This window comes from Arvicola amphibius, chromosome 4 (assembly GCF_903992535.2).
Source record: "Arvicola amphibius chromosome 4, mArvAmp1.2, whole genome shotgun sequence".
Lineage (NCBI taxonomy): Eukaryota > Metazoa > Chordata > Mammalia > Rodentia > Cricetidae > Arvicola > Arvicola amphibius.
In genome coordinates, this window is record NC_052050.1 from 86,521,109 (window position 1) to 86,542,244 (window position 21,136).

General features: G+C 41.8%; 1 protein-coding gene across 1 annotated transcript in view; it reads left to right on the top strand.

The window, feature by feature from the left end:
* The window catches only part of Ranbp17 (RAN binding protein 17), a 336,136-nt gene that overhangs the window by 271,640 nt on the left and 43,360 nt on the right, over window positions 1-21,136 (top strand). The window contains 2 exon segments of the mRNA XM_038328832.1: window positions 6,539-6,753; window positions 8,201-8,339. Of these exon segments, the coding sequence (XP_038184760.1) occupies window positions 6,539-6,753; window positions 8,201-8,339 (354 nt within the window).

Genomic DNA, 21,136 nt, shown 5'->3' on the forward strand with positions numbered 1-21,136 from the left:
GGTTTTTTGTTGTTTTGGTTTTCATTTTGTTGTTTTAGGGTTTAGGTTTTTTGTTTTTTATTTTTGAGATAGGGTCTTACTTTGTATCTATAGAACTTGCTGTGTAGAGAAAACTGACCCCAAACTCAAAGTGCTGGTATTAAAGGTGTACACCACCATGCCCAGCCCTGTATAGCATTTTGAACAGAGGAACGACAGTCCTCTGGCTGCCTTATTATGATAGAAAATAGAACTGCACACAGGAGGGGAGAGAGGCTGTTGTGGCAATGCAAGCACTGAGGTGACGGTAGTGAGAAATGGTGGAGCATAGTTAGATTCTGAAGCTGGGGCGAATCGAGTGTGTCAGTTAGGTGGAGGAACAGTGTATGGAAAGAACATAGACAAGGGAGTGTAGCAAATCAGCAAAAACAAGGGAGCTGCTGCTAACTGGGATGGAGAAGCTGAAATGTTGGTGTCGTCCGAGTACAGATGCTGAATGTAAATATGGCGTGTGAATCTGGAGTCTGGAAGGTTGTTCCAGACTAGAGAAATGAGTGTGGGTGAGGTGTTTAAAGTTACAGAACTCAGTAAGGTAGCTGGAGAAGGGAATGTAATAAATATAGAAAACTTGGAGATGTACCCTAGTGTAGGAGGGAAGGCGAAGAGGAAGGATCTGCACAGAAGAGCGCTTGCAGCCAGCTCTGACTAAGGGAAGTGGGACTGGTGGGTCAGCGCCAGTGTCCAGAGCTCATCAGCAAGATGAGAAGAGATGAAGACACTGCCATTATTCTGTAAGAAGTTTGGTTGCAGCCGGGCGGTGGTGGCGCACGCCATTAATCCCTATAGAACCTTGACATCAACCATATCCAGGTGCTGTGTTAGGACAGGGGCTTTGCCCCTACTGCTAAGTATGACAGATGTCCTCAATGAGACAGTGTAGTTAGGGGTTTTTGCTTTGTTTCTAGGCTTGGAACGTCCTTCTATAAAGATAAGACTCCTTCCTTTGGTGCTTCTGCAGTAGTAGCAAAGAATCAGCTGTTACTGGCTTCTGTGGCTGCCCGCCTGAAGGCCATTGCCTCCCACCGCTGTAGTGCTGTGTGTAGATCCCTCTTAGGAGGAAGTGCATGGAACAAAGGATTGAAAGACTGGAACTACACAGGTTTGGGGCATAACAGGCAAGGCATAAACAATATCTGAGAGACAATATATATACACAGAGAGAGAGAGAGAATATGTATAGTAAGGTGAGTCTACTTGCTAGACTTTAAGCCTTTTCAAGGCACAGTCTCCAATTTGGAAAATATTACTGAGTAATACACCCTGGAGAGAACTAAATTCAGTGAAAAAACAATGGCTTAGCAAGCCTTCTCTTTCATAGTCTTTAATAGCAACCATAGAATGCTAGGATACTTGAGTAACATGAGGTAGTTTCCTAACCCAGACATACTAATCATGCTTTTTTAAAGCCATAATAGTAAATTAATTAATTAATTCAGACATGTTTGACGTAGTCCAAAAGGCAAGTGTGCCAACATTGTAACTTTAGCCTAACAGAAAAGATTAGGATCCAGAATAACCTGGATGGTAAATAATCTAGTGCGTTAAATTCAAAGAACTGTCCATCAAAGTGCCTAGGTCGTCTGCTAAGTCTTTGCTGCAAAGTGCATGGAGATGTTAGGAAAGTGGAAGAGACCAGTTCTGCTGAGGAAGAGGAGAGTGGGGAAGGCTTCACAAACCGACCCAGGGGGCCAAGAAGTACACGTAGCTCTTCTCATCTAAAGATAGCAGTATAAAATAAGCCCTCAAGTTTCTTTCCTCTGTCTCTGCCCCCTAGCAAACACAATATGTGAGACCTTCCTCGCCTACAGAATTCCCCTAGTTCTTTCCATCATCCGTCTGTAGTGCTCTTCTTTTTCAGAAAAGGAAGGGTGAGGATATGACCTTAATTTATATTTCTTTGAGACAAGTACCCTTCTGTCTTAGTTAGGTTTTTATTGCTGTGAAGAGACACCATGGAAAAGTAGCTGAGAGCCCTACATCTTGCCTTGTAGGCAACAGGAAGTGAAGTTGAATGAAGCTTGAGCACAGGAGACCTCCAAGCCCACCCCTGCAGTGACACACTTCCTCCAACAAGGCCATACCTACTCCAAGAAAGCCACACCTCCTAATAGTGCTACTCCCTATGAGCTTTTGCACTTAATCCTTTTTTTGCACCTTTTTCACTTAATCTACCTAAAACATACCACATCTTCCAAGGCTATCTGGGATACTGCAATTGGCCCTTCAAGAATAGCCTGTTCTATGAAGCCTTTCCTACTGTCTTCTACCTAAACTAAGTTTGTTTCTTCTGTTGCCATAGCACTGTTGCTCACTGCTCTGATAGTATTTGTCACATTTTATGGAGTTAATCACAAATCTCTTCACCCAGCCACAGTGAACTACAGAGCAAAAATTGTGTTCATGTGTTTATCCCAGCACTTCACAGATAGTAACTGTTAAATAAATACTGTCATATTGCATTCCATCTTCATGGAGATAAGGCATCCGTCTCCAAGGTGAGTTAGAATGAGGATGTGTGACTGAGTACCTTCCAAGGTTGACTTCAGCTTTCCAGACAAAGCTTTTGTTTCTCAGATGTCTCAATCATAAACAAAGCCACTTGGATGTCCAACAACGTACAGAACAATGGCAGTATTTTATTAACAGATCCAGAAGGGGAAACATTTGCCTGACTAGTTGTATTTCATGCTCTACTAGAACTATTGGTCCTTTTTAATCTCTCAGTACACATGTGGTTTCTGTGATACACCTATCAAGTGTGAGCTGGCAGGATGCGCAAAGTCCAGGATTTGATCTTCAGCGTCTCATAAACTGGATATGGAGGTACAGACCTGTGGTCCCAGGATGCAGAAGCTGAAGTGAGGAGAGTTAGAAGTTAAAGGAAAGGAACACTGCTGGGTGCTAGTGGCACATGTCCTTAATCCCAGCACTTGGGAGACAGAGGAAGACAGATCTATCTGAGTTTGAAGACCAGCCTGGTCTACAAGAGCTAGTTCCAGGACAGGCTCCAAGGTCATAGAGAAACCCTGTCTCAAAAAAGGAAGGAAGGAAGGAAGGAAGGAAGGAAGGAAGGAAGGAAGGAAGGAAGGAAGGAAGGAAGGAAGGAAGGAAGGGAAAAAAGACCAAGTAGAGCCTCACAATAGGTCTATACCATGGCTCTCACCACTTCAGAAAGCCTTGCAGTTGCTTCTCTTCTACTTCCTTGAGCTCACAGATTGCTCTTAGGGCCACTTTTACCCACAAACATATCTGTTGTTTAAAGAATTCTGGATAGTGCCTAGCTACATACTTTCAGAACACATTTCAGACACAGAAATTGTTGATTATAAACGCTAAGTACTACTGAAATGTTAATATATAAACAGTTCTTTGTCATGTAAATGACTAGCATATGTATTAGTCAGGGTTCTCTAAAGGAACAAAACTGTAGGGCATGGGGGCACATACTTTGGAAAGCAGAGACAGGTGGATCTCTCTGAGTTCAAGGCCAGCCAATCTCGGTGACTTACTAACATACCAACTTCCAGGACAGTCATGGCTGCATAGAGAGACCCTGTCTCAACAGACAGAACATGGTAGCCCACACACAGGGGGCAGAAGCAGGTGGATCTCGGAGTTTGAGACCAGCCAGGTCTATATAGTGAGTTTCAGGACATACACCCTGTCTCAAAAAATAAATAAAATTAAGGAACAGAACTGATAGAATAATATAAATTAAAGGGGATTTATTAGAATGGTTTCCAGAATAGTCCAACAGCGACTAGTTTACAGTGGGTTTGTCAGGACTCTGTTCAGTCCACAAGACTAGATGTCTCCACTCTTCCAATCTGGATTCCCAGAGAGCTGCTGGTGTTCCATCTGTGTTGGAGTCTTGAAGACGGAGGTTCTAATACCAGTGAAAGACTATCCCTGTTACAGGATAAATGAACTTACCCACAAGAGTGATGGCAGGCAGACAAAAAGCAAAGGCTTTCTTCTTCCATGTCCCTTTATGCTGAGACTAGATGGGACCCAGACTTAGGGCGGATCATCCACCTTAAATGATCCAATCTAGAAAATCCAATCACTGGTATGCCCGACTGCTTGGGTTTTAGTTGATTCCAGATGTGGTCAAATTGACAACCAAAGTTAGCTATTGCAGCCTAGAACTTTGGTAGAGATTTTAAACTAATCATCTCAAGATCTTTAAAGACCTAAAGAAAAAAATAAGAAACCACAATTATTTTGTATAATGCCAGTAATTTCTTTTTTCTCTCTTTTTTTATTTTTAAAACAATCTTGTTATACATATCAATCCCAGTTCCCTCTCCCTCTCATCCTCCTGCTCCCCCCCACACACCTTTTCTCCACCCCACCCCCCATTCACTCCTCAGAGAGTGGGAAGCCTCCCATGGGGAGTCAACAAAGTCTCTCACATGACTTGAAGCAGGATCAAGGCCCTACCCACTGCATCTAGGCTAAGCAAAGTATCCCTCCTTAGAGAATGGGCTCTAAAGAGCCAGTTCATGCACTAAATACTCATATCACTACTAGTGGCCCCATAAACTGCCCAAGCCACGTAACTGTCACCTCCATTCAGAGGGCCTAATTCTATCTTATACAGGTTCCCCAGCCATCAGTCCGGGGTCAGTGAGCTTCCACTAGCACGGGTCAGCTTTTTCTATGGGTTTCCTCATCATAGTCTTGATCCTTTTGCTCATAATATCACTCCTCCCTCTCTATGACTGAGTTTGGCCCGGTGCTTAGCTGTGGATCTCTGCATCTGCTTCCATCAATCACTGGATGAAGGTTCTATGATGACAATTAAGGTAGTCATCAATCTGGTTACAGGGAAGGACAATTAAGATACCCTCTCCAGTATTGCTTAAATTCTTAGCTGGGGTCATCTTTGTGTATTCCTGGGAATTTCCCTAGTGCCTGGTTTCTCACTAACCCCATAATGGCTCCCTTTTTCAAGGTATCTCTTTCCTTGCTCTCCCTCTCTGTCCTTTCCCCAACTCGACCTTCCCAATCCCTCATGTTCTTCTCTCCACTCCCTTACCTCCCCCCACACTGCCAATTTACTAAGGAGATCTTGTATACTTACCCTTCCGGGGAGGGGCAGGGGATCCATGTATGTCTCTCTTAGGGTTCTCCTTGTTTCCTGTCTTCTCTGGGGTTGTGGACTGTAAACTGGTTACCCTTTGCTTTATGTCTAATATACACTTATGAGTGAGTACAGACTGTGTTTGTCTTTCTGGGTCTGAGTTACCTCGCTCAGGATGTTTTTTTTTTTCTAGTCCCATCCATTTGCCTGCAAATTTCAAGATGTCATTATTTTTTACCTCTGAGTAATACTCCATTATGTAAATGTATCACATTTTCTTTATCCATTCTTCAGTTGAGGGGCATCTAGGTTGTTTCCAGATTCTGTGCCAGTAATTTCTGTGTTTCATCTAATTCCAAATCTATGAGACTCCTAGAAATAAAGTAACCCAAGATTAAATAAATTCACATAGGAAATTAAAACTTCACCCAGAGTTTAGAATTATTTACATTTTAGCATTTCTTTTTCTGACTTAGCTGGTGATTTTTAGTAATATTTTTAATAGTTCTTGGAGAATTTCATATATTTTGAATATATTCAGCCCCTCAACTCCCATTATCACCCTCCTATCTCTTCACACTCAAGTTGAGATTTCTTCTTTGAATACAGCTTGTGTTGCTAGATGCTCTCGGGAACAGGACCTGAACTGGCATGTGGTTGGCTTACCAGGGCTTTTCACACTGAAGAAAACTGACACTCCCTCTCCCAGAAGCTCTCAAATGCTCTATCTCCTCAGCTAGTGCTGGGATTTGCTTAACTTGTAACTTTATCCTGTCTCTTTATATATATATAAAACTCTGTTTCTCTCTTTTTTCTTAATATTTATGTATTCATTATGCATTTCTGTGTATGTATATTCATGTGTGCACATGAGCCACAGAGCATGTGTGAAGTCAAAGGCCAGCCATGGCAATCCAGTCTCCTTCCTCCACCATGCAGAGATGGATTTCAGGCCATCAGGCTAGGCACCAGGTGTCCTTAACCGCTGAGATACCTTACCACCCTTATCCTTTCTTTTTTTAGTTAAAATTTTTACTTAAGGGCTAACAATTCATTTGCATTAAAGTAGAGAGACTAATCTGAAGAGTGTGTGTCTCATGGTTTTCTTCATGTCTATGTGTATACACACACACACACACACACATGCATATACATGTATATCAGTATGATCGCCATCCAAATAAAAACACTAACTTTCCACAGTAGCCTTGACTGATTTTTTTCCTTCTGCTCCTCATTCCTCCCAAGTAAATGATCTTGTATATTTATTTTTTGTACAATGGGTGATCCAGTTTGGAGGACATGCTGGGGGAAAGTTAACATTGGCTGCAAAGTGAAGATGATCGGTGTGTCTCACAACAGCTTTGAATTACATCTCCTTATCACTTTCTTTCTGCTTTTACCCCACAACAGGAAATCAGATCCTGTCTCTTGGGAGTCTCTCAAAAGATCAGGTTTATCCAATGAAACTCAAGGGCATATCCATCTGCTATTCAGCTCTCAAATCTGCCTTATGTGGAAATTATGTCAGCTTTGGCGTCTTCAAGTTGTACGGGGACAACCATTTTGACAATGTACTCCAGGCCTTCGTGAAAATGGTGCTGTCAGTGTCCCACAGTGACTTGCTGGTAAGCCTGCTGTGCCCTGGGGGTCTTCATGGGAAACCGGAGTACCAGCACCCCAGCCTAGAATTGTTACAAACCTGGGGGATCCAAACACCACCACATTCTGTTTCAAGATAGCATGCTTGCTCCAGACTTAACAGACCTGGACAACCCTAGTCCTTATCTGTATAATTCAACACACAGGCTGGAACGTCACACCTGTCACTTCTAACCACTTGTCATCCAAAGCACTGTAGCCTCTCCATATGGAAACAGACTTAGTAATGTCAGTGAATTGCTTTCAGCTATATTTATTATTCACAAAAGGAAATACATGATTGGATGCAGAATTTTCCCTTCCATCCATCCTACCTTTTAGCTTCTTCCTGTTTGACCTTTCTTTGTATTAAAATTTGGGTATGGCAGATAGCGTTAAACTGCATGTTGAGCTACCTGATATGTAGGCTGTTATTCCTTTGGTTATCTCCCCTGTGTTAGTCACCTCACTGATTCTCTGGACCACACTTTTTCAATGAGTGCATTGAAGCCCCTTTTCTGCTCATGACATTTAGCGTCTATGACATATGTCAGTGATCTTTAAACTTTGGAACTTTGCAGAAATGTCTGGAATTCTTGTTGGAAATGCAAATTTGTAGACTTCTGGCTTGTGTCATAAACAGATTTGCTTTAAAACATTTCAGCCAATTTATACAGGACCATTGTGTGCTTGGTGTATTTTTCTCTCAGTACTTGTTAAAATAGGCAAATTCAGCATTGGGTTAACTGAGACTTTCCCACCTTCTCCCAGAAGTTTCATAAATGATCTGGAGAGCTTGTGGGAGAAGTGTTCCTAGATCTTACAGTGGTCCAGTGCACAGCACACCTCATGCCAGGATGTGATGCCTCCTTACGGTAGAGCAAAGTGCTCCTTGAACGTGGTACCTGTGTGACAGAAATTACAAAGCAGAATCATCAGTTACCTTGTTTGGCAGCCTCACTGAAGGGACTTTTCACTGCGCTTGTGCTCCACCAAGAAAAGTGATTGTACTCCAGGCAAACCATCAATACTTCTCAAACCTGAATGTACATCAGACTGTATTTATGACACTATGAAGGAAAAAGGCTGCTTTCAAGGCCATGCTTCAGAAATTTTAACTTAGTCTGGAGTGGGGGTCAGAAAGCTACATCTTGAATAAGCATGCTTAGAGGTGTTGTAACCTCACTAGATGCTATTCTGCTCTAGGTTATACTTGCCATGAGTGTTACACCTGCTTATGACATATCCTGGTTTATGTTGCATTTGAGATTTCCCAGGCATTTTCTCATACACTTGCCTCTGGTCTTTAGAATATGATAAATAATAAATCATTTAGCAACTAATAATTTAGCTAAATGGGTTGGCCTTGTACAAATATAGCAGACTGAGATGCCATATCCATGTGGCTTACATTTACTCTGTCTCTTTATATAGCAATATCGGAAACTGAGCCAGTCCTATTATCCCCTCCTGGAATGTCTCACCCAGGACCACATGAGCTTCATCACCAACTTGGAGCCCCCTGTGCTCCTGTATGTTCTCACATCTCTCTCAGAGGGACTCACCACTCTTGGTAAGGATCATGAAAAACACTGTTCTCCACGGAGAGGACTTGACTTCATTCTCCTAATGTATGTATGTGTTTGTTCACTGAGATTTTTGTCCAGTGAAGGGAAAAGAAATGTTGTCAGCCCAACTGAAAGATGGCTTTACAGCTATTATTTGCAAATGGGAAAATGTACGTTTAATATTTTGGTAATTTTTATCAGTTTTGAGAGGTAATTTAAATACCACCAAAGCCCAAAAAATTCTAACAGGTTCATACCCAATGATGAATCACAACAGTGCATGAAATATTTGCGTCACTATGCTCCAGTGTGTCCTCATCAGACCTATTCCCCCCTTAGCCCTGCTCCAGGGAAGCTACTGTCTTTCTAGACTTTCATATAAATGGATGCTTAAAACTAGAAATCATTTGTGTCTTATTTCTTTTATTTAACATAATGCCTTTAATAATTATCTGGGTTTTTTTTCCTGGTTTTTTTTTTTATATTTAAAAATTTCCATCTCCTTCCCTCCTCCTCCCCCCTCCCTCCCCTCCTCTCCCCCCTTCCCTCCCCTCCTTCTCCCCCTTCCCTCCCCTCCCCTCCACCCATACCTCCCCTCCCTCCTTCTCAAGGCCAAGGAGCCATCAGGGTTCCCCACTCTATGCTAAGACCAAGGTCCTCCCAACTCCCCCCAGGTCCAGGAAGGTGATCGATCAAGCTGAGAAGGCTCCCACAGAGCCCGTCCATGCAGAAGAATCAGAGCCCAGAGCCATTGTCCTTTGCTTCTCAGTCAGCCCCCGCTGTTGGCCACATTCAGAGAGACGGGTTTGGTCGCATGATCCATCAGTCCCATTCCAACTGGAGTTGGTGATCTCCCATTAGTTCTGTCCCACCGTCTCCATGAGTGAACGCACCCCTCTCGTTCCTGACTTTCTCCCTCAAGCTCTCGCTCCTTCTGCTCCTCATCAGGACCTTGGGAGCTCAGTCCAGTGCTCCAATGTGGGGCTCAGTCACCTTCCCCGTCTGTCGCCAGCTGGAGGTTCCCTCACGGTCCTGACTTTCTTTCTCATGTTCTCTCTCCTTCTGCTCCTCATCAGGATCTTGGGAGCTCAGTCCGGTGCTCCAATGTGGGGCTCTGTCATTTTCTTCATCTATCGTCAGGTGGAGGTTCTATGGTGATATGCAAGAAATTCATCAGTTTGACTATAGGAACTGGCCTTTTCAGGCTCCCTCACCTCAGCTGCCCAAGGAACTAACTGGGGGCATCTCCCTGGAAACCTGGGAACCCCTCTAGGGTCAAGTCTCTTGACAACCCTCAGGTAGCTCCTTAAATTAAGATATATGCTTCCCTGCTCCCATATCCACCCTTCCTATATCCCAAGCACCCCATTCCTCCGAGCTCCCCCCGTTCTCCCCTTCACACTTTTCTCTCCCCATCTTCCCTTGGCCCAGTCTTGCCCAACCCTCAAGTTCCCAATTTTGCCTGGCGATCGTGTCTACTTCCAATATCCAGGAGGATTACTATATCTTTTTTTGGGAGTTCACCTTCTTATTATCTTCTTAAGGATCCCAAATTTATAGGCTCGATGTCCTTTAAATATGGCTAGAAACCGAATATGAGTGAGTACATCCCATGTTCGTCTTTTTGGGTCTGGGTTACCTCACTCAGAATAGTGTTTTCTATTTCCATCCATTTGCCTGCAAAATTCAAGCTGTCATTGTTTTTTACCGCTGAGTAGTATTCTAGCATGTATATATTCCACAGTTTCTTCATCCATTCTTCCACTGAAGGGCATCTAGGTTGTTTCCAGGATCTGGCTATTACAAATAATGCTGCTATGAACATAGATGAGCATATGCTTTTGTTGTATAATTGGGCATCTCTTGGGTAGATTCCCAATAGTGGAATTGCTGGGTCCTGGGGTAGGTTGATCCCGAATTTCCTGAGAAACCGCCACACTGCTTTCCAAAGTGGTTGCACAAGTTTGCATTCCCACCAGCAATGGATGAGTGTACCCCTTACCCCACAACCTCTCCAGCAAAGGTTATTATTGGTGTTTTGGATTTTAGCCAATCTGACAGGTGTGAGATGATATCTCAAAGTTGTTTTGATTTGCATTTCCCTGATAGCTAGGGAGGTTGAGCATGACCTTAAGTGTCTTTTGGCCATTCGAACTTCTTCTGTTGAGAATTCTCTGTTCAGTTCAGCGCCCCATTTTTTAATTGGGTTAATTGGCATTTTACCGTCTAGTCTCTTGAGTTCCTTATATATTTTAGAGATCAGACCTTTGTCAGTTGCAGGGTTGGTGAAGATCTTTTCCCAGTCAGTAGGCTGCCTTTGTGTCTTAGTGACAATGTCCTTTGCTTTACAGAAGCTGCTCAACTTCAGGAGGTCCCATTTATTCAATGTTGCCCTTAAAGTCTGTGCAGCTGGGGTTATGCATAGGAAACGGTTCCCTGTGCCCATTTGTTGTAGAGTATTTCTCACTTTCTCCTCTATCAAGCTCAATGTGTTCAAATTAATATTGAGGTCTTTAATCCATTTGGACTTGAGTTTTGTGCATGGTGATAGATATGGATCTACTTTCATTCTTCTACAGGTTGACATCCAGTTATGCCAGCACCATTTGTTAAAGATGCCCTCTTTCTTCCATTGTGTACTTTTGGCTCCTTTATCAAAAATCAGGTGTTCATAGGTTTGTGGTTTAAGATCCGGGTCTTCTATACGATTCCATTGGTCAACTTCTCTGTTTTTATGCCAATACCAAGCTGTTTTCAATACTGTAGCTTTGTAATAGAGTTTGAAGTCAGGGATGGTAATGCCTCCAGAAGAACCTTTATTGTATAAGATTTTTTTGGCTATCCTGGGTTTCTTGTTTTTCCATATAAAGTTGATTATTGTCCTCTCAATCTCTGTGAAGAATTTTAATGGGACCTTGATTGGGATTGCATTGAATCTATAGATTGCTTTTGGTAGAATTGCCATTTTTACTATGTTGATCCTCCCAATCCACGAGCAGGGGAGATCCTTCCATTTTCTTGTATCCTCTTCAATTTCTTTCTTCAAAGACTTAAAGTTCTTGTCAAATAGATCCTTCACTTCCTTGGTTAGAGATACTCCCAGATATCTTATGCTATTTGTGGCTATTGTGAAAGGTGATACTTCTCTGATTTCCCTCTCTGCATCCTTCTCCTTTGTGTATAAAAGGGCGACTGATTTTTTGGAGTTGATCTTGTAACCTGCCACGTTACTGAAGGAGTTTATCAGCTGTAGGAGTTCTTTCGTGGAGTTTTTGGGGTCGCTTATGTATACTATCATATCATCTGCAAATAATGAAAGTTTAACTTCTTCCTTTCCAAATTGAATCCCCTTGATTCCCTTATGTTGTCTTATTGCTATTGCTAGAACTTCAAGCACTATATTGAAGAGATAAGGAGAGAGTGGACAGCCTTGTCGTGTTCCTGAATTTAGTGGGATAGCCTTGAGTTTCTCTCCGTTTAATTTGATGTTAGCTGTCGGCTTGCTGTAAATAGCTTTTATTATATTTAGGAATGACCCTTGTATCCGTAATCTCTCCAAGACCTTTATCATAAAAGGGTGCTGAATTTTGTCAAATGCTTTTTCAGCATCTAATGAGATGACCATATGGTTTTTTCCCTTCAGTTTATTTATATGATGGATTACATTGATAGATTTTCGTATGTTGAACCAGCCCTGCATCTCTGGGATGAAGCCTACTTGATCGTAATGGATAATTTTTCTAATGTGTTCTTGGATTCGGTTTGCCAGTATTTTATTGAGAATTTTTGCGTCCATGTTCATGAGTGAGATTGGCCTGTAATTCTCTTTCTTGGTTGAGTCTTTGTGTGGTTTAGGTATCAGGGTAACTGTAGCTTCATAGAAGGAATTTGGCAGTGACTCTTGTGTTTCTATATTATGAAATACCTTAAGGAGTATAGGTATTAGGTCTTCTTGGAAGTTCTGGTAGAATTCCGCATTGAAACCATCTGGTCCTGGGCTCTTTTTGGTAGGGAGGTTTCTGATAACAGTTTCTAATTCTTCGCGACTAACAGGACGATTTAGAGCATTTACCTGGTCCTGGTTTAACTTTGGTATATGGTATTTATCTAAAAAACTGTCCATTTCTTTTACATTTTCCAATTTTGTGGCATACAAGCTTTTGTAGTAAGATCTAATGATTCTCTGAATTTCCTCTGTGTCTGTGGTTATGTCCCCCTTTTCATTTCTGATCTTATTAATTTGTGTGTTCTCCCTCTGCCGTTTGATTAGTTTGGCTAAGGGTTTGTCAATCTTGTTGATTTTCTCCAAGAACCAGCTTCTTGTTTCATTGATTTTTTGGATTGTTTTCTGTGTTTCTATTTTGTTGATTTCTGCCCTCAGTTTGATTATTTCCAGTCTTCTACTTCTCCTAGGTGACTCTGCTTCTTTTTTTTCCAGAGCTTTCAGGTGTGCTGTTAAGTCACCAATGAGTGCTTTCTCCGTTTTCTTTAAGTGGGCACTTAGTGCTATGAACTTTCCTCTTAGCACTGCTTTCATTGTGTCCCATAGGTTTGAGTATGTTGTGTCTTGGTTTTCATTAAATTCAAGAAAGACTTTAATTTCTTTCTTTATTTCTTCCTTGACCCAGGTGTGGGTCAGTAGTTGACTGTTCAGTTTCCATGAGTTTGTGGGCTTTCTGGGGGTAGCATTGTTGTTGAATTCTAATTTTAATCCATGGTGATCCGATAAGACACAGGTGGTTACTAATATTTTTTTGTAACTGTGGAAGTTTGCTTTGTTACCAAGTATATGGTCAATTTTCGAAAAGGTTCCATGAGCCGCAGAGAAGAAGGTATATTCTTTCCTATTTGGGTGGAATGTTCTATAGATGTCTGTTAAGTCCATTTGGTTCATTACCTCCATTAAGTCTTTCAATTCTCTGTTAGGTTTCTGTCTGATTGACCTGTCCATTGGTGAGAGAGGAGTGTTGAAGTCTCCAACTATTAGTGTGTGTGGTTTGATGGCTGCCTTGAGTTCTAGAAGTGTTTCTTTTACATAAGTGGGAGCTTTTATATTGGGGGCATAGATATTCAGGATTGAGACTTCATTCTGATGGATTTTTCCTGTTATGAGTATAAAGTGTCCCTTTCCATCTCTTCTGATTGATTTTAGTTTGAAGTCAACTTTGTTGGAAATTAGTATGGCCACACCCGCTTGTTTCTTAGGGCCATTTGCTTGATAAACCTTTTCCCAACCCTTTACTCTGAGTAGGTGTCTGTCTTTGTGGTTGAGGTGTGTTTCTTGTAAACAGCAAAATGTTGGATTCTGTTTTCGTATCCAGTCTCTTAGCCTGTGCCTTTTTATAGGTGAATTGAGTCCATTGATATTAAGTGATATTAATGACCAGTGGTTGTTAACTTCAGTCATTTTTAGTAGTAGAGTTTGTGTGTTTCCCTTCTTCTAGTTGTGCTGGTGAAGGGTCGCTAGATGCCTGAGTTATTGTGGGCATTGTTGGACTCCTTGGTTTGTGATTTTCCTTCTATTACTTTCTGCAAGGCTGGATTTGTGGCTGCGTATTGTTTAAATCTGTTTTTGTCCTGGAATATCTTGTTCTCTCCATCAATGGTGAATGCAAGCTTTGCTGGGTATAATAGTCTAGGCTTGCATCCATGTTCCCTTAGTGTCTGTAGCACATCTATCCAAGCTCTTCTGGCTTTCATGGTTTCCATTGAGAAATCAGGTGTAATTCTGATAGGTTTCCCTTTATATGTTACTTGACCTTTTTCCTTTGCAGCTCTTAATATCTGTTCTTTATTCTGTATGTTTTGTGTTTTGATTATTATATGGCGTGGGGATGCTTTCTTTTGATCCAGTCTATTTGGTGTTCTGTAGGCTTCTTGTACCTTCATAGGAACATCCTTCTTTAGGTTGGGGAAGTTTTCTTCTATAATTTTGTTGAATATGTTTTCTGGGCCTTTGAGTTGTAATTCTTCTCCTTCTTCTACCCCAATTATTCTTAGGTTTGGTCTTTTCATGGTGTCCCAGATTTCCTGAATGTTTTGTGTTAAGAATTTGTTAGATTTGTTTAGTTCTTTAATCTGTGAGTTTATTTCCTCTATAGTATCTTCAGAGTCCGAGATTCTTTCTTCCATCTCTTGTATTCGGTTGGAAATACTTGTCTCTGAAGTTTCTGTTCGTTTACTCAGAGTTTCCATTTCCAGTCGTCCCTCAGATTGTGTTTTCTTCAATACCTCCATTTCATTTATCAGGTCTTGTACTGTTTCCCTTACCTGTTTGATTGCTTTTTCTTGTTTTTCTTGTTTTTCTTGGGTATCTTTGAGAGATTTATTTATTTCGTCTTCCTTTTTGTTTGTCATCTCCATTTCTTTATGGCAGTTTTTTACCTCCTGTTTAAGGTCCTCTATTATTTTCATAAAGTACTGTTTAAGGTCAGTTTCTTCTGTATCTTCTGGGGTAGGGTGTTCAATTCTTGTTGTTTCGGGATGTCTGGATTGTGGTGATGTCATGTTTCCTTTCATGTTGTTGGAGGAGCTCCTGCATTGGCGCCTGCCCATCTCTTCCTTCAAAAGGAGCCCGGAGGCGTTTGGTGTCCGAGACCAATCTTTGCTGTGGCTGAAACTGGTTGGATCTCCCCAGTGCCAGAGGAGGACCTATTCCTTGAGTCACAATCTGAAGAAGCCCACACTCCCCTGCAGGAATCCTCAGACCTGCCTGGAGGCCAGAGTCTGACCCCTTTGGGTGGATGGCCTTAGAACAGGAGCAGGACACCTGAGAACACTAGGGAAAATTTGGGAGACACAGGGACGGGAGAAAGGGACACAAGCCTGCAGAGGGAAGTGGGGGTAGGGGGTCTGTGCTCTCTTCCAGGGCAGGTTGTCCCAGGGTCCGCATTCACTCACCAGTTCAGATGGAATGTCAGGGCACAGGATCAGGGATTCCAGGCAGCCCAGGGTTGCAGCCCAGACCAAAGGCTTATCTGGTTTTTTTAATCAGTTTATTATTCCTTCCTTTTGCCAAGTGTTACTGCATCATATGGATTACCACACTTGGTTTATGCACAGATCTTCTATTATTATTATTATTATTATTATTATTATTATTACAAATTTTCACCTCCTCCCACCTTCCTCCCCCTCCCTCCACTCCCCGTCCTCCTCCTTCTCCAGTCCAAAGAGCAGTCAGGGTTCCCTGCCCTGTGGGAAGTCCAAGGTCCTCCCCTCTTCATCCAGGTCCAGGAAGGTGCACATCTAAACAGACTAGATTTCCACAAAGCCAGTACATGCAGTAGAATCAAAACCCAGTGCCATTGTCCTTGGCTTCTCAGTCAGCCCTCCTTGTCAGCCACATTCAGAGAGTCTGGTTTGATCACATGTTCCATCAGTCCCATTCCAGCTGGAGTTCCCATTAGATCAGCCCTACCATCACAGTGGATGGGTACACCCCTCGTGGCCTGACCTCTTCACTCATGTTCTCTCTCCCTCCGCTCCTCATCTGGACCCTGGGAGCTCAGTCCAGTGCTCCAATGTGAGTCTCTGTCCCCATCTCCATCCATTGCCAGATGAAGGTTCTATGGTGATATGCAAGATATTCATTAGTGTGGCTGGATATAGTATAGGGCCAGTTCAGGCGCCCTCTCCTCAGCTGCTCAAGGAACAAGCTGGGGACATCTCCTTGGACACCCGGGAACCTCTCTAGAGTCCAATCTCTTGCCTACCTTCAAATGGCTCCCTTAATTAAGATATGTATTTCCCTGCTCCCATATCCACTCCTCCCCCATCCCAACTGTCCCATTCCCCCAAGTTCTCCCCATCCTCCCCTTCTCACTTCTCTCTCCCCATCTCCCCTTAACCTCATCCCACCCCCACCCCAGGCTCTCAATTTTTGCCTGGAAATCTTGTCTACTTCCAATATCCAGGAGGATAACTACATGGTTTTCTTTGGGTTCACGTTTAAGCACAGATCTTCTGATGGAAGTTAGGATTGCTTTCATTTCTTGACTGTGTTGCACAAAGCCACGATGAGCATTCACAAGTCTGTCTATGATGATTCTTTGTATTTCCCTCGGATAGATACCTAGAGTAGGGTTTCTGGGCTCTGTCTGTCAGTTACTGTGCCGAGATGGGCTGTTTCCCAACGTGGCTATAGTGTTTTGCCCCAGCAGTGTAGAAAGGTTCAAGCTGTTCCCCACCCTTACACTTGCAGTGATTCTTTTCAGGCTGAGCTGTCAGTGGCTATGAGGTGGAATCTTTGTGGCTTTAATTTCCATATTACCAATGAATGCTCTGAGGGTATTACCATGCTTATTTGTTTTATCATGTGTTGTGCTTTATTCTATTGCTTTGACAAAAATACTTGAGAGAAGTCAACAAACAGAAAGATGGGTTAATATTTTGGTTCACGATTTCAAAGATTTTAGTTTGTAGTCCTTTATTCTCATTTTAGGCCTGAGGCAAAGCTAAAGATTATAGCAGGACGCAATTGACAGAACAAATCTTCTAACCTCATGGTGAGCAAGGAGCAGAGAGAGCAAGAAAGCAGGTTTGAAGTCAGATGACATACTTGAGAGACACGCCTCAGTAGCCTACTTCCTTCAGTCATCCCCTACTCCCTATTATTGTACTTGGTATGAACTCATCAGTGACTAACTCATTGATGAAGTTAGCACCCTCATGATCCAGCCAGTTACCTCGTAATCCACCAGCAGCTGGGAACAGAGCCACGAGATATAAATAGTAACCTACATTTTCTTAGTGATATGTTTGTTCATATCTTTTACACTGGTTTTTTTGTTTTATTTTGTTTAACTTTGGTTTATGTTGTTGATGATTTGTAAGCTGTTATATATTCTAGATGCAGATTCTTTGGTTTTTCAAGACAGGGTTTCTCTGTGTAGCCTTGATTATCCTGGAACTCGCTCTATAGACCAGGCTGACATTGAACTCACAGAGATCCGCTTGCCTCTGCCTCCAGATGCTGGAATTAAATGCATGTGCACCCCACCACTGGGCTTGGATACAGATTGAGTTTGTTTGTTTGTTTGTTTGTTTGTTTGTGGTTGTTGATGGCAAGCAGGGTTTCTCTGTAATAGCTCTGACTGTCCTGGAACTTTTATAGAATTTGTAGATAAGGCTGGCCTCAAACTCAGAGACCTGCCTGTCTTCATCTCCTGAGTGTTGGGATTAAAGGTTTACGTCACCACCTCGGGTTTGAATACAGATTCTTAATCAGATATGTTTTGCACATAATTTCAGACTATGACACGTCTTTGTGTCTTCCTAACAATATCATCTGAAAAGGAAAAGTTTCCTATTTTGAGGAAATCCAATACTTCTTTAGCCTACAGCCATAAAGATTTCCCATTTTCTTCCTAAAGTATCAGGAGTTTGTCCCTCCTATTTAAATCTATGACGCATTTCAATTTAACTGTTACCTATGTTCTAGAGATCAAAAATAAATTCTTTTTAAAACTTAAATATTTGATTGTTCTAGAACTTTCCATCTTTAGCTTACTTACCTTTTACTAACTACATCTTCTAATTTCATACTTGTTCTTAAATGCTGTGGTATAGTTCTTTAATATTTTTCTCTTAAAAATTACTATAACATAAATTAACCTGTCAGTTTCTTGTGTTTCCCCATCCCCACCCACGAACAAAAGACTAGGGGAATTTTGCTTAGGACTAAATTGAATCCTGCAGCTCCTTTTGGAGATGACATGCATATTAGCTATTTTCAAGACCAATTCTGGAAAAATTCTTCCATTCTTCTTCTCACTAATGTCTCCCTTAATTAGAGCTTTGACTCTGAGTTTTGTATGTATTTTGTTTGATTTATAACCAAATATTACAGGTTTTGTGCCTCTTAAATGGTATTCTTAAATTTCCTTTCTTTGCTACTTAATAGAAATGGTTTTTTAATGTGTTGACCTTTCTAAACTTACTAATTGTGCTAATTTATCATAGATTTCTTAAATTTTTCTATGTAGATATATCAGCGAAAGCTTTAATTTGTCTTATATACTAGCTAGAACCTGTAAAACAGTGCTGGGTTAGGCTGGGGTTAAGGAAAAACAGTGTTGAATAGAGGTGATTGTATCAAATACCGTTTGTCATCTCCAGGATGGAGGAAGCACTGAGACTCAGCAGTCATATAATGTTAGATTTCTCATTCGATGCTTTTTATCCTGTCTAGGAAATTTGAACAGTTTCCCAGTGTGACTACAGCATTTTGCTCCAGCCATACAGAAAGGTTCCAGGTCCTCCTTATCCTAATAATTAGGAGTCTTTAAAGTATAAATGTTCTGATATTATTGTCATGAATAATATTTAATTGACTTTATCAAGTATTTTTCTATATACTTGTGCTATTTAGTTTCTCCTCAGTTTGACATAATCTAGGGTCATCTGAGAAGACAGCCACAACTGAGAAAACACCTCATCAGATTGCTGTGAGCAAGCTGATGGGGTGTTTTCTTGATTAGTGATTGGTATGGGAGGGCCTAGCCCATGTAGGTAGTATAGCCCATGTAGGCAGTGGAGCCCATGTGGGTAGTGGAGCCCATGTGGGTAGTAGAGCCCATGTAGGCAGTGGAGCCCATGTAGGCAGTGGAGCCCATGTAGGCAGTGGAGCCCATGTAGGTAGTATAGCCCATGTGGGTAGTGGAGCCCATGTAGGTAGTATAGTCCATGTAGGTAGTGGAACCCATGTAGGCAGTGGAGCCCATGTAGGCAGTGGAGCCCATGTGGACAGTGGAGCCCATGTGGGCAGTGGAGCCCATGTGAGCCCATGTAGGTAGTCCTGGAAGGTACAAGAAAGATAGCTAAATGTGAGTTGGAAAACAAGCCAGTGATCAGCATCCCTTCTATGGTCTCTGCTTTAGTTCCTGCCCTGACATTCTTCAGTGACCGAGTGTAACCTGAGACTTGAAAGATAACAAACCCTTTCCTTCCAAGTTGTTTTTGGTCATGGACTTTACCAAAGTAATAAAACAATGCTGGTAAGACTATACAGGGTGTTTTAATGCTAATATATTGCATTAATATTGATGATCATGCTCAGAGGTTAAACCAACCCTGCTTTCCTGGATTCAGGGTGATGGGATTTTGATACAGATTTTTACGTCTTTATTTGTATCAGATATTGGCATATTCTTCTAAATTAATATATACTCCTATAGTTCTTACATACTGTTCTGTTTTCATAACCCTGACAAGTGTTAGTCTTTGTCTTGTGCCTTCATAATATGAGCTCAAAAGTATTCCTTCCTCTGCTGTCTCAGGTTTGCATAGACTTGAACAGGGTTTGTTTAATGTTGACTAGAATTCTCTAATTCAGCTCTCTCACTTAGATTTTTCTTTGGGAAGTTTTCAATCACAAACTAAATTTCTTCTGTGTTCCAGTTATCTACTATCATCAGAGTATTTAGTTGCTCTTGTCTTTAGAATTTGCCCTTTTTATCTAAAGTTCCTCTTATATCATTGTCATAAGATTGTTCATAGTATACACCTGCTATCCAGTGTATCCACAGTGTCTGTCTATAATAGCCTGCCTGTTGGTCTATCGATACTATCTGCCTGCTCGTTGGTGTGTGTGTAGTGTCTGTCTGTGGTCTCTACAGTGATGCCCTAATGCTGGTCACTGCGCCCTCTCTTCTCTTCTCTCTTCATCATTCTAGCTATAGTTGCCAGTTTTGTTTGCAAAGCTTTCATTGTAATGATTTTTCTGATTTTTATTTTACTAAGTACAGTCTTTATTTTCATCAATTCACTTTGCTTTCTCTTTTCTAGTCTTGTTTTCAGATGAACATATAGCTCATTGATCTTAGACCCTTAGACCTTCTTTTGTAATGTGTACATATACTACATCAGCACTACTATGAGCATATCTCGAAGATTAAATGAGTTCTGATTTTCTGTTTTTCAATTTTTTAAGAAAAATTGGAATAGGGTTTCTTTGTGTAGCCTTGGCTGTCCTAGAACTCAGTCTGTAGACCAAGCTGACTTCAAACTCCAGGAGATCGCCTGCCTCTGCCTTCCAAGTGCTGGCGTTAAAGGTTAATAATACTTTATTTATTCTTTGAGGATCTCATAACGTGTATTTCTGTGTCCACTCCCTACTCACCCATAGCTTTGCTCAAACCCCACCCAACATGTCCCCTCCCAACTTGATGTTTTCTTTTTCTTACTCTCTTGAGTGAGCCCTAAGCCCTGTCAGTGCTGCCTGCCCACATGCTCAACGGGAGCCATCTACTGGAGCATGGAATCTACCAAAAGAATAACCTCTGTCTGCACCAGCAGCCATCAGCTACTAATACCTCATTGGCTAGATGGGTCTTCTGAGTCTCACCCCAGTCTTTGCTTGGGTTTTGACTGTTTTATTCTTGTGCGGGTAGCCACAGTTCATGAGGGTGTTGTTTTATTCTTGTGCGGGTAGCCACAGTTCATGAGGGTGTTGGCCATGCCTTATCCAGGAGACCGCATTTCACAGGCCTCCTCCATATCCTCCAGCTCTTACTTCTTCCTGCCGTCTTCTGAGATGTTCTTGGCTCTTGGGGATTGAGGACTTGGCACAGGGGTCCCATTGAGGGATGAGCACCCAGTCATTTATTCTCAGCACTTTGTTCAGTTTTAAGCCTCTGCATTAACCACTCCCATGACAGAAAGAAGATTCTTTAACCAAAGTTAAGAACAGTTCAGATCTGTGGATCTAGACATGAGTATGACCTCAAAACTGTCTTTATTGTCCTGCTGATTTTCATTTGGACAATAGGCGATTAGTTTTCAATTATTTGAAAATGTTCTT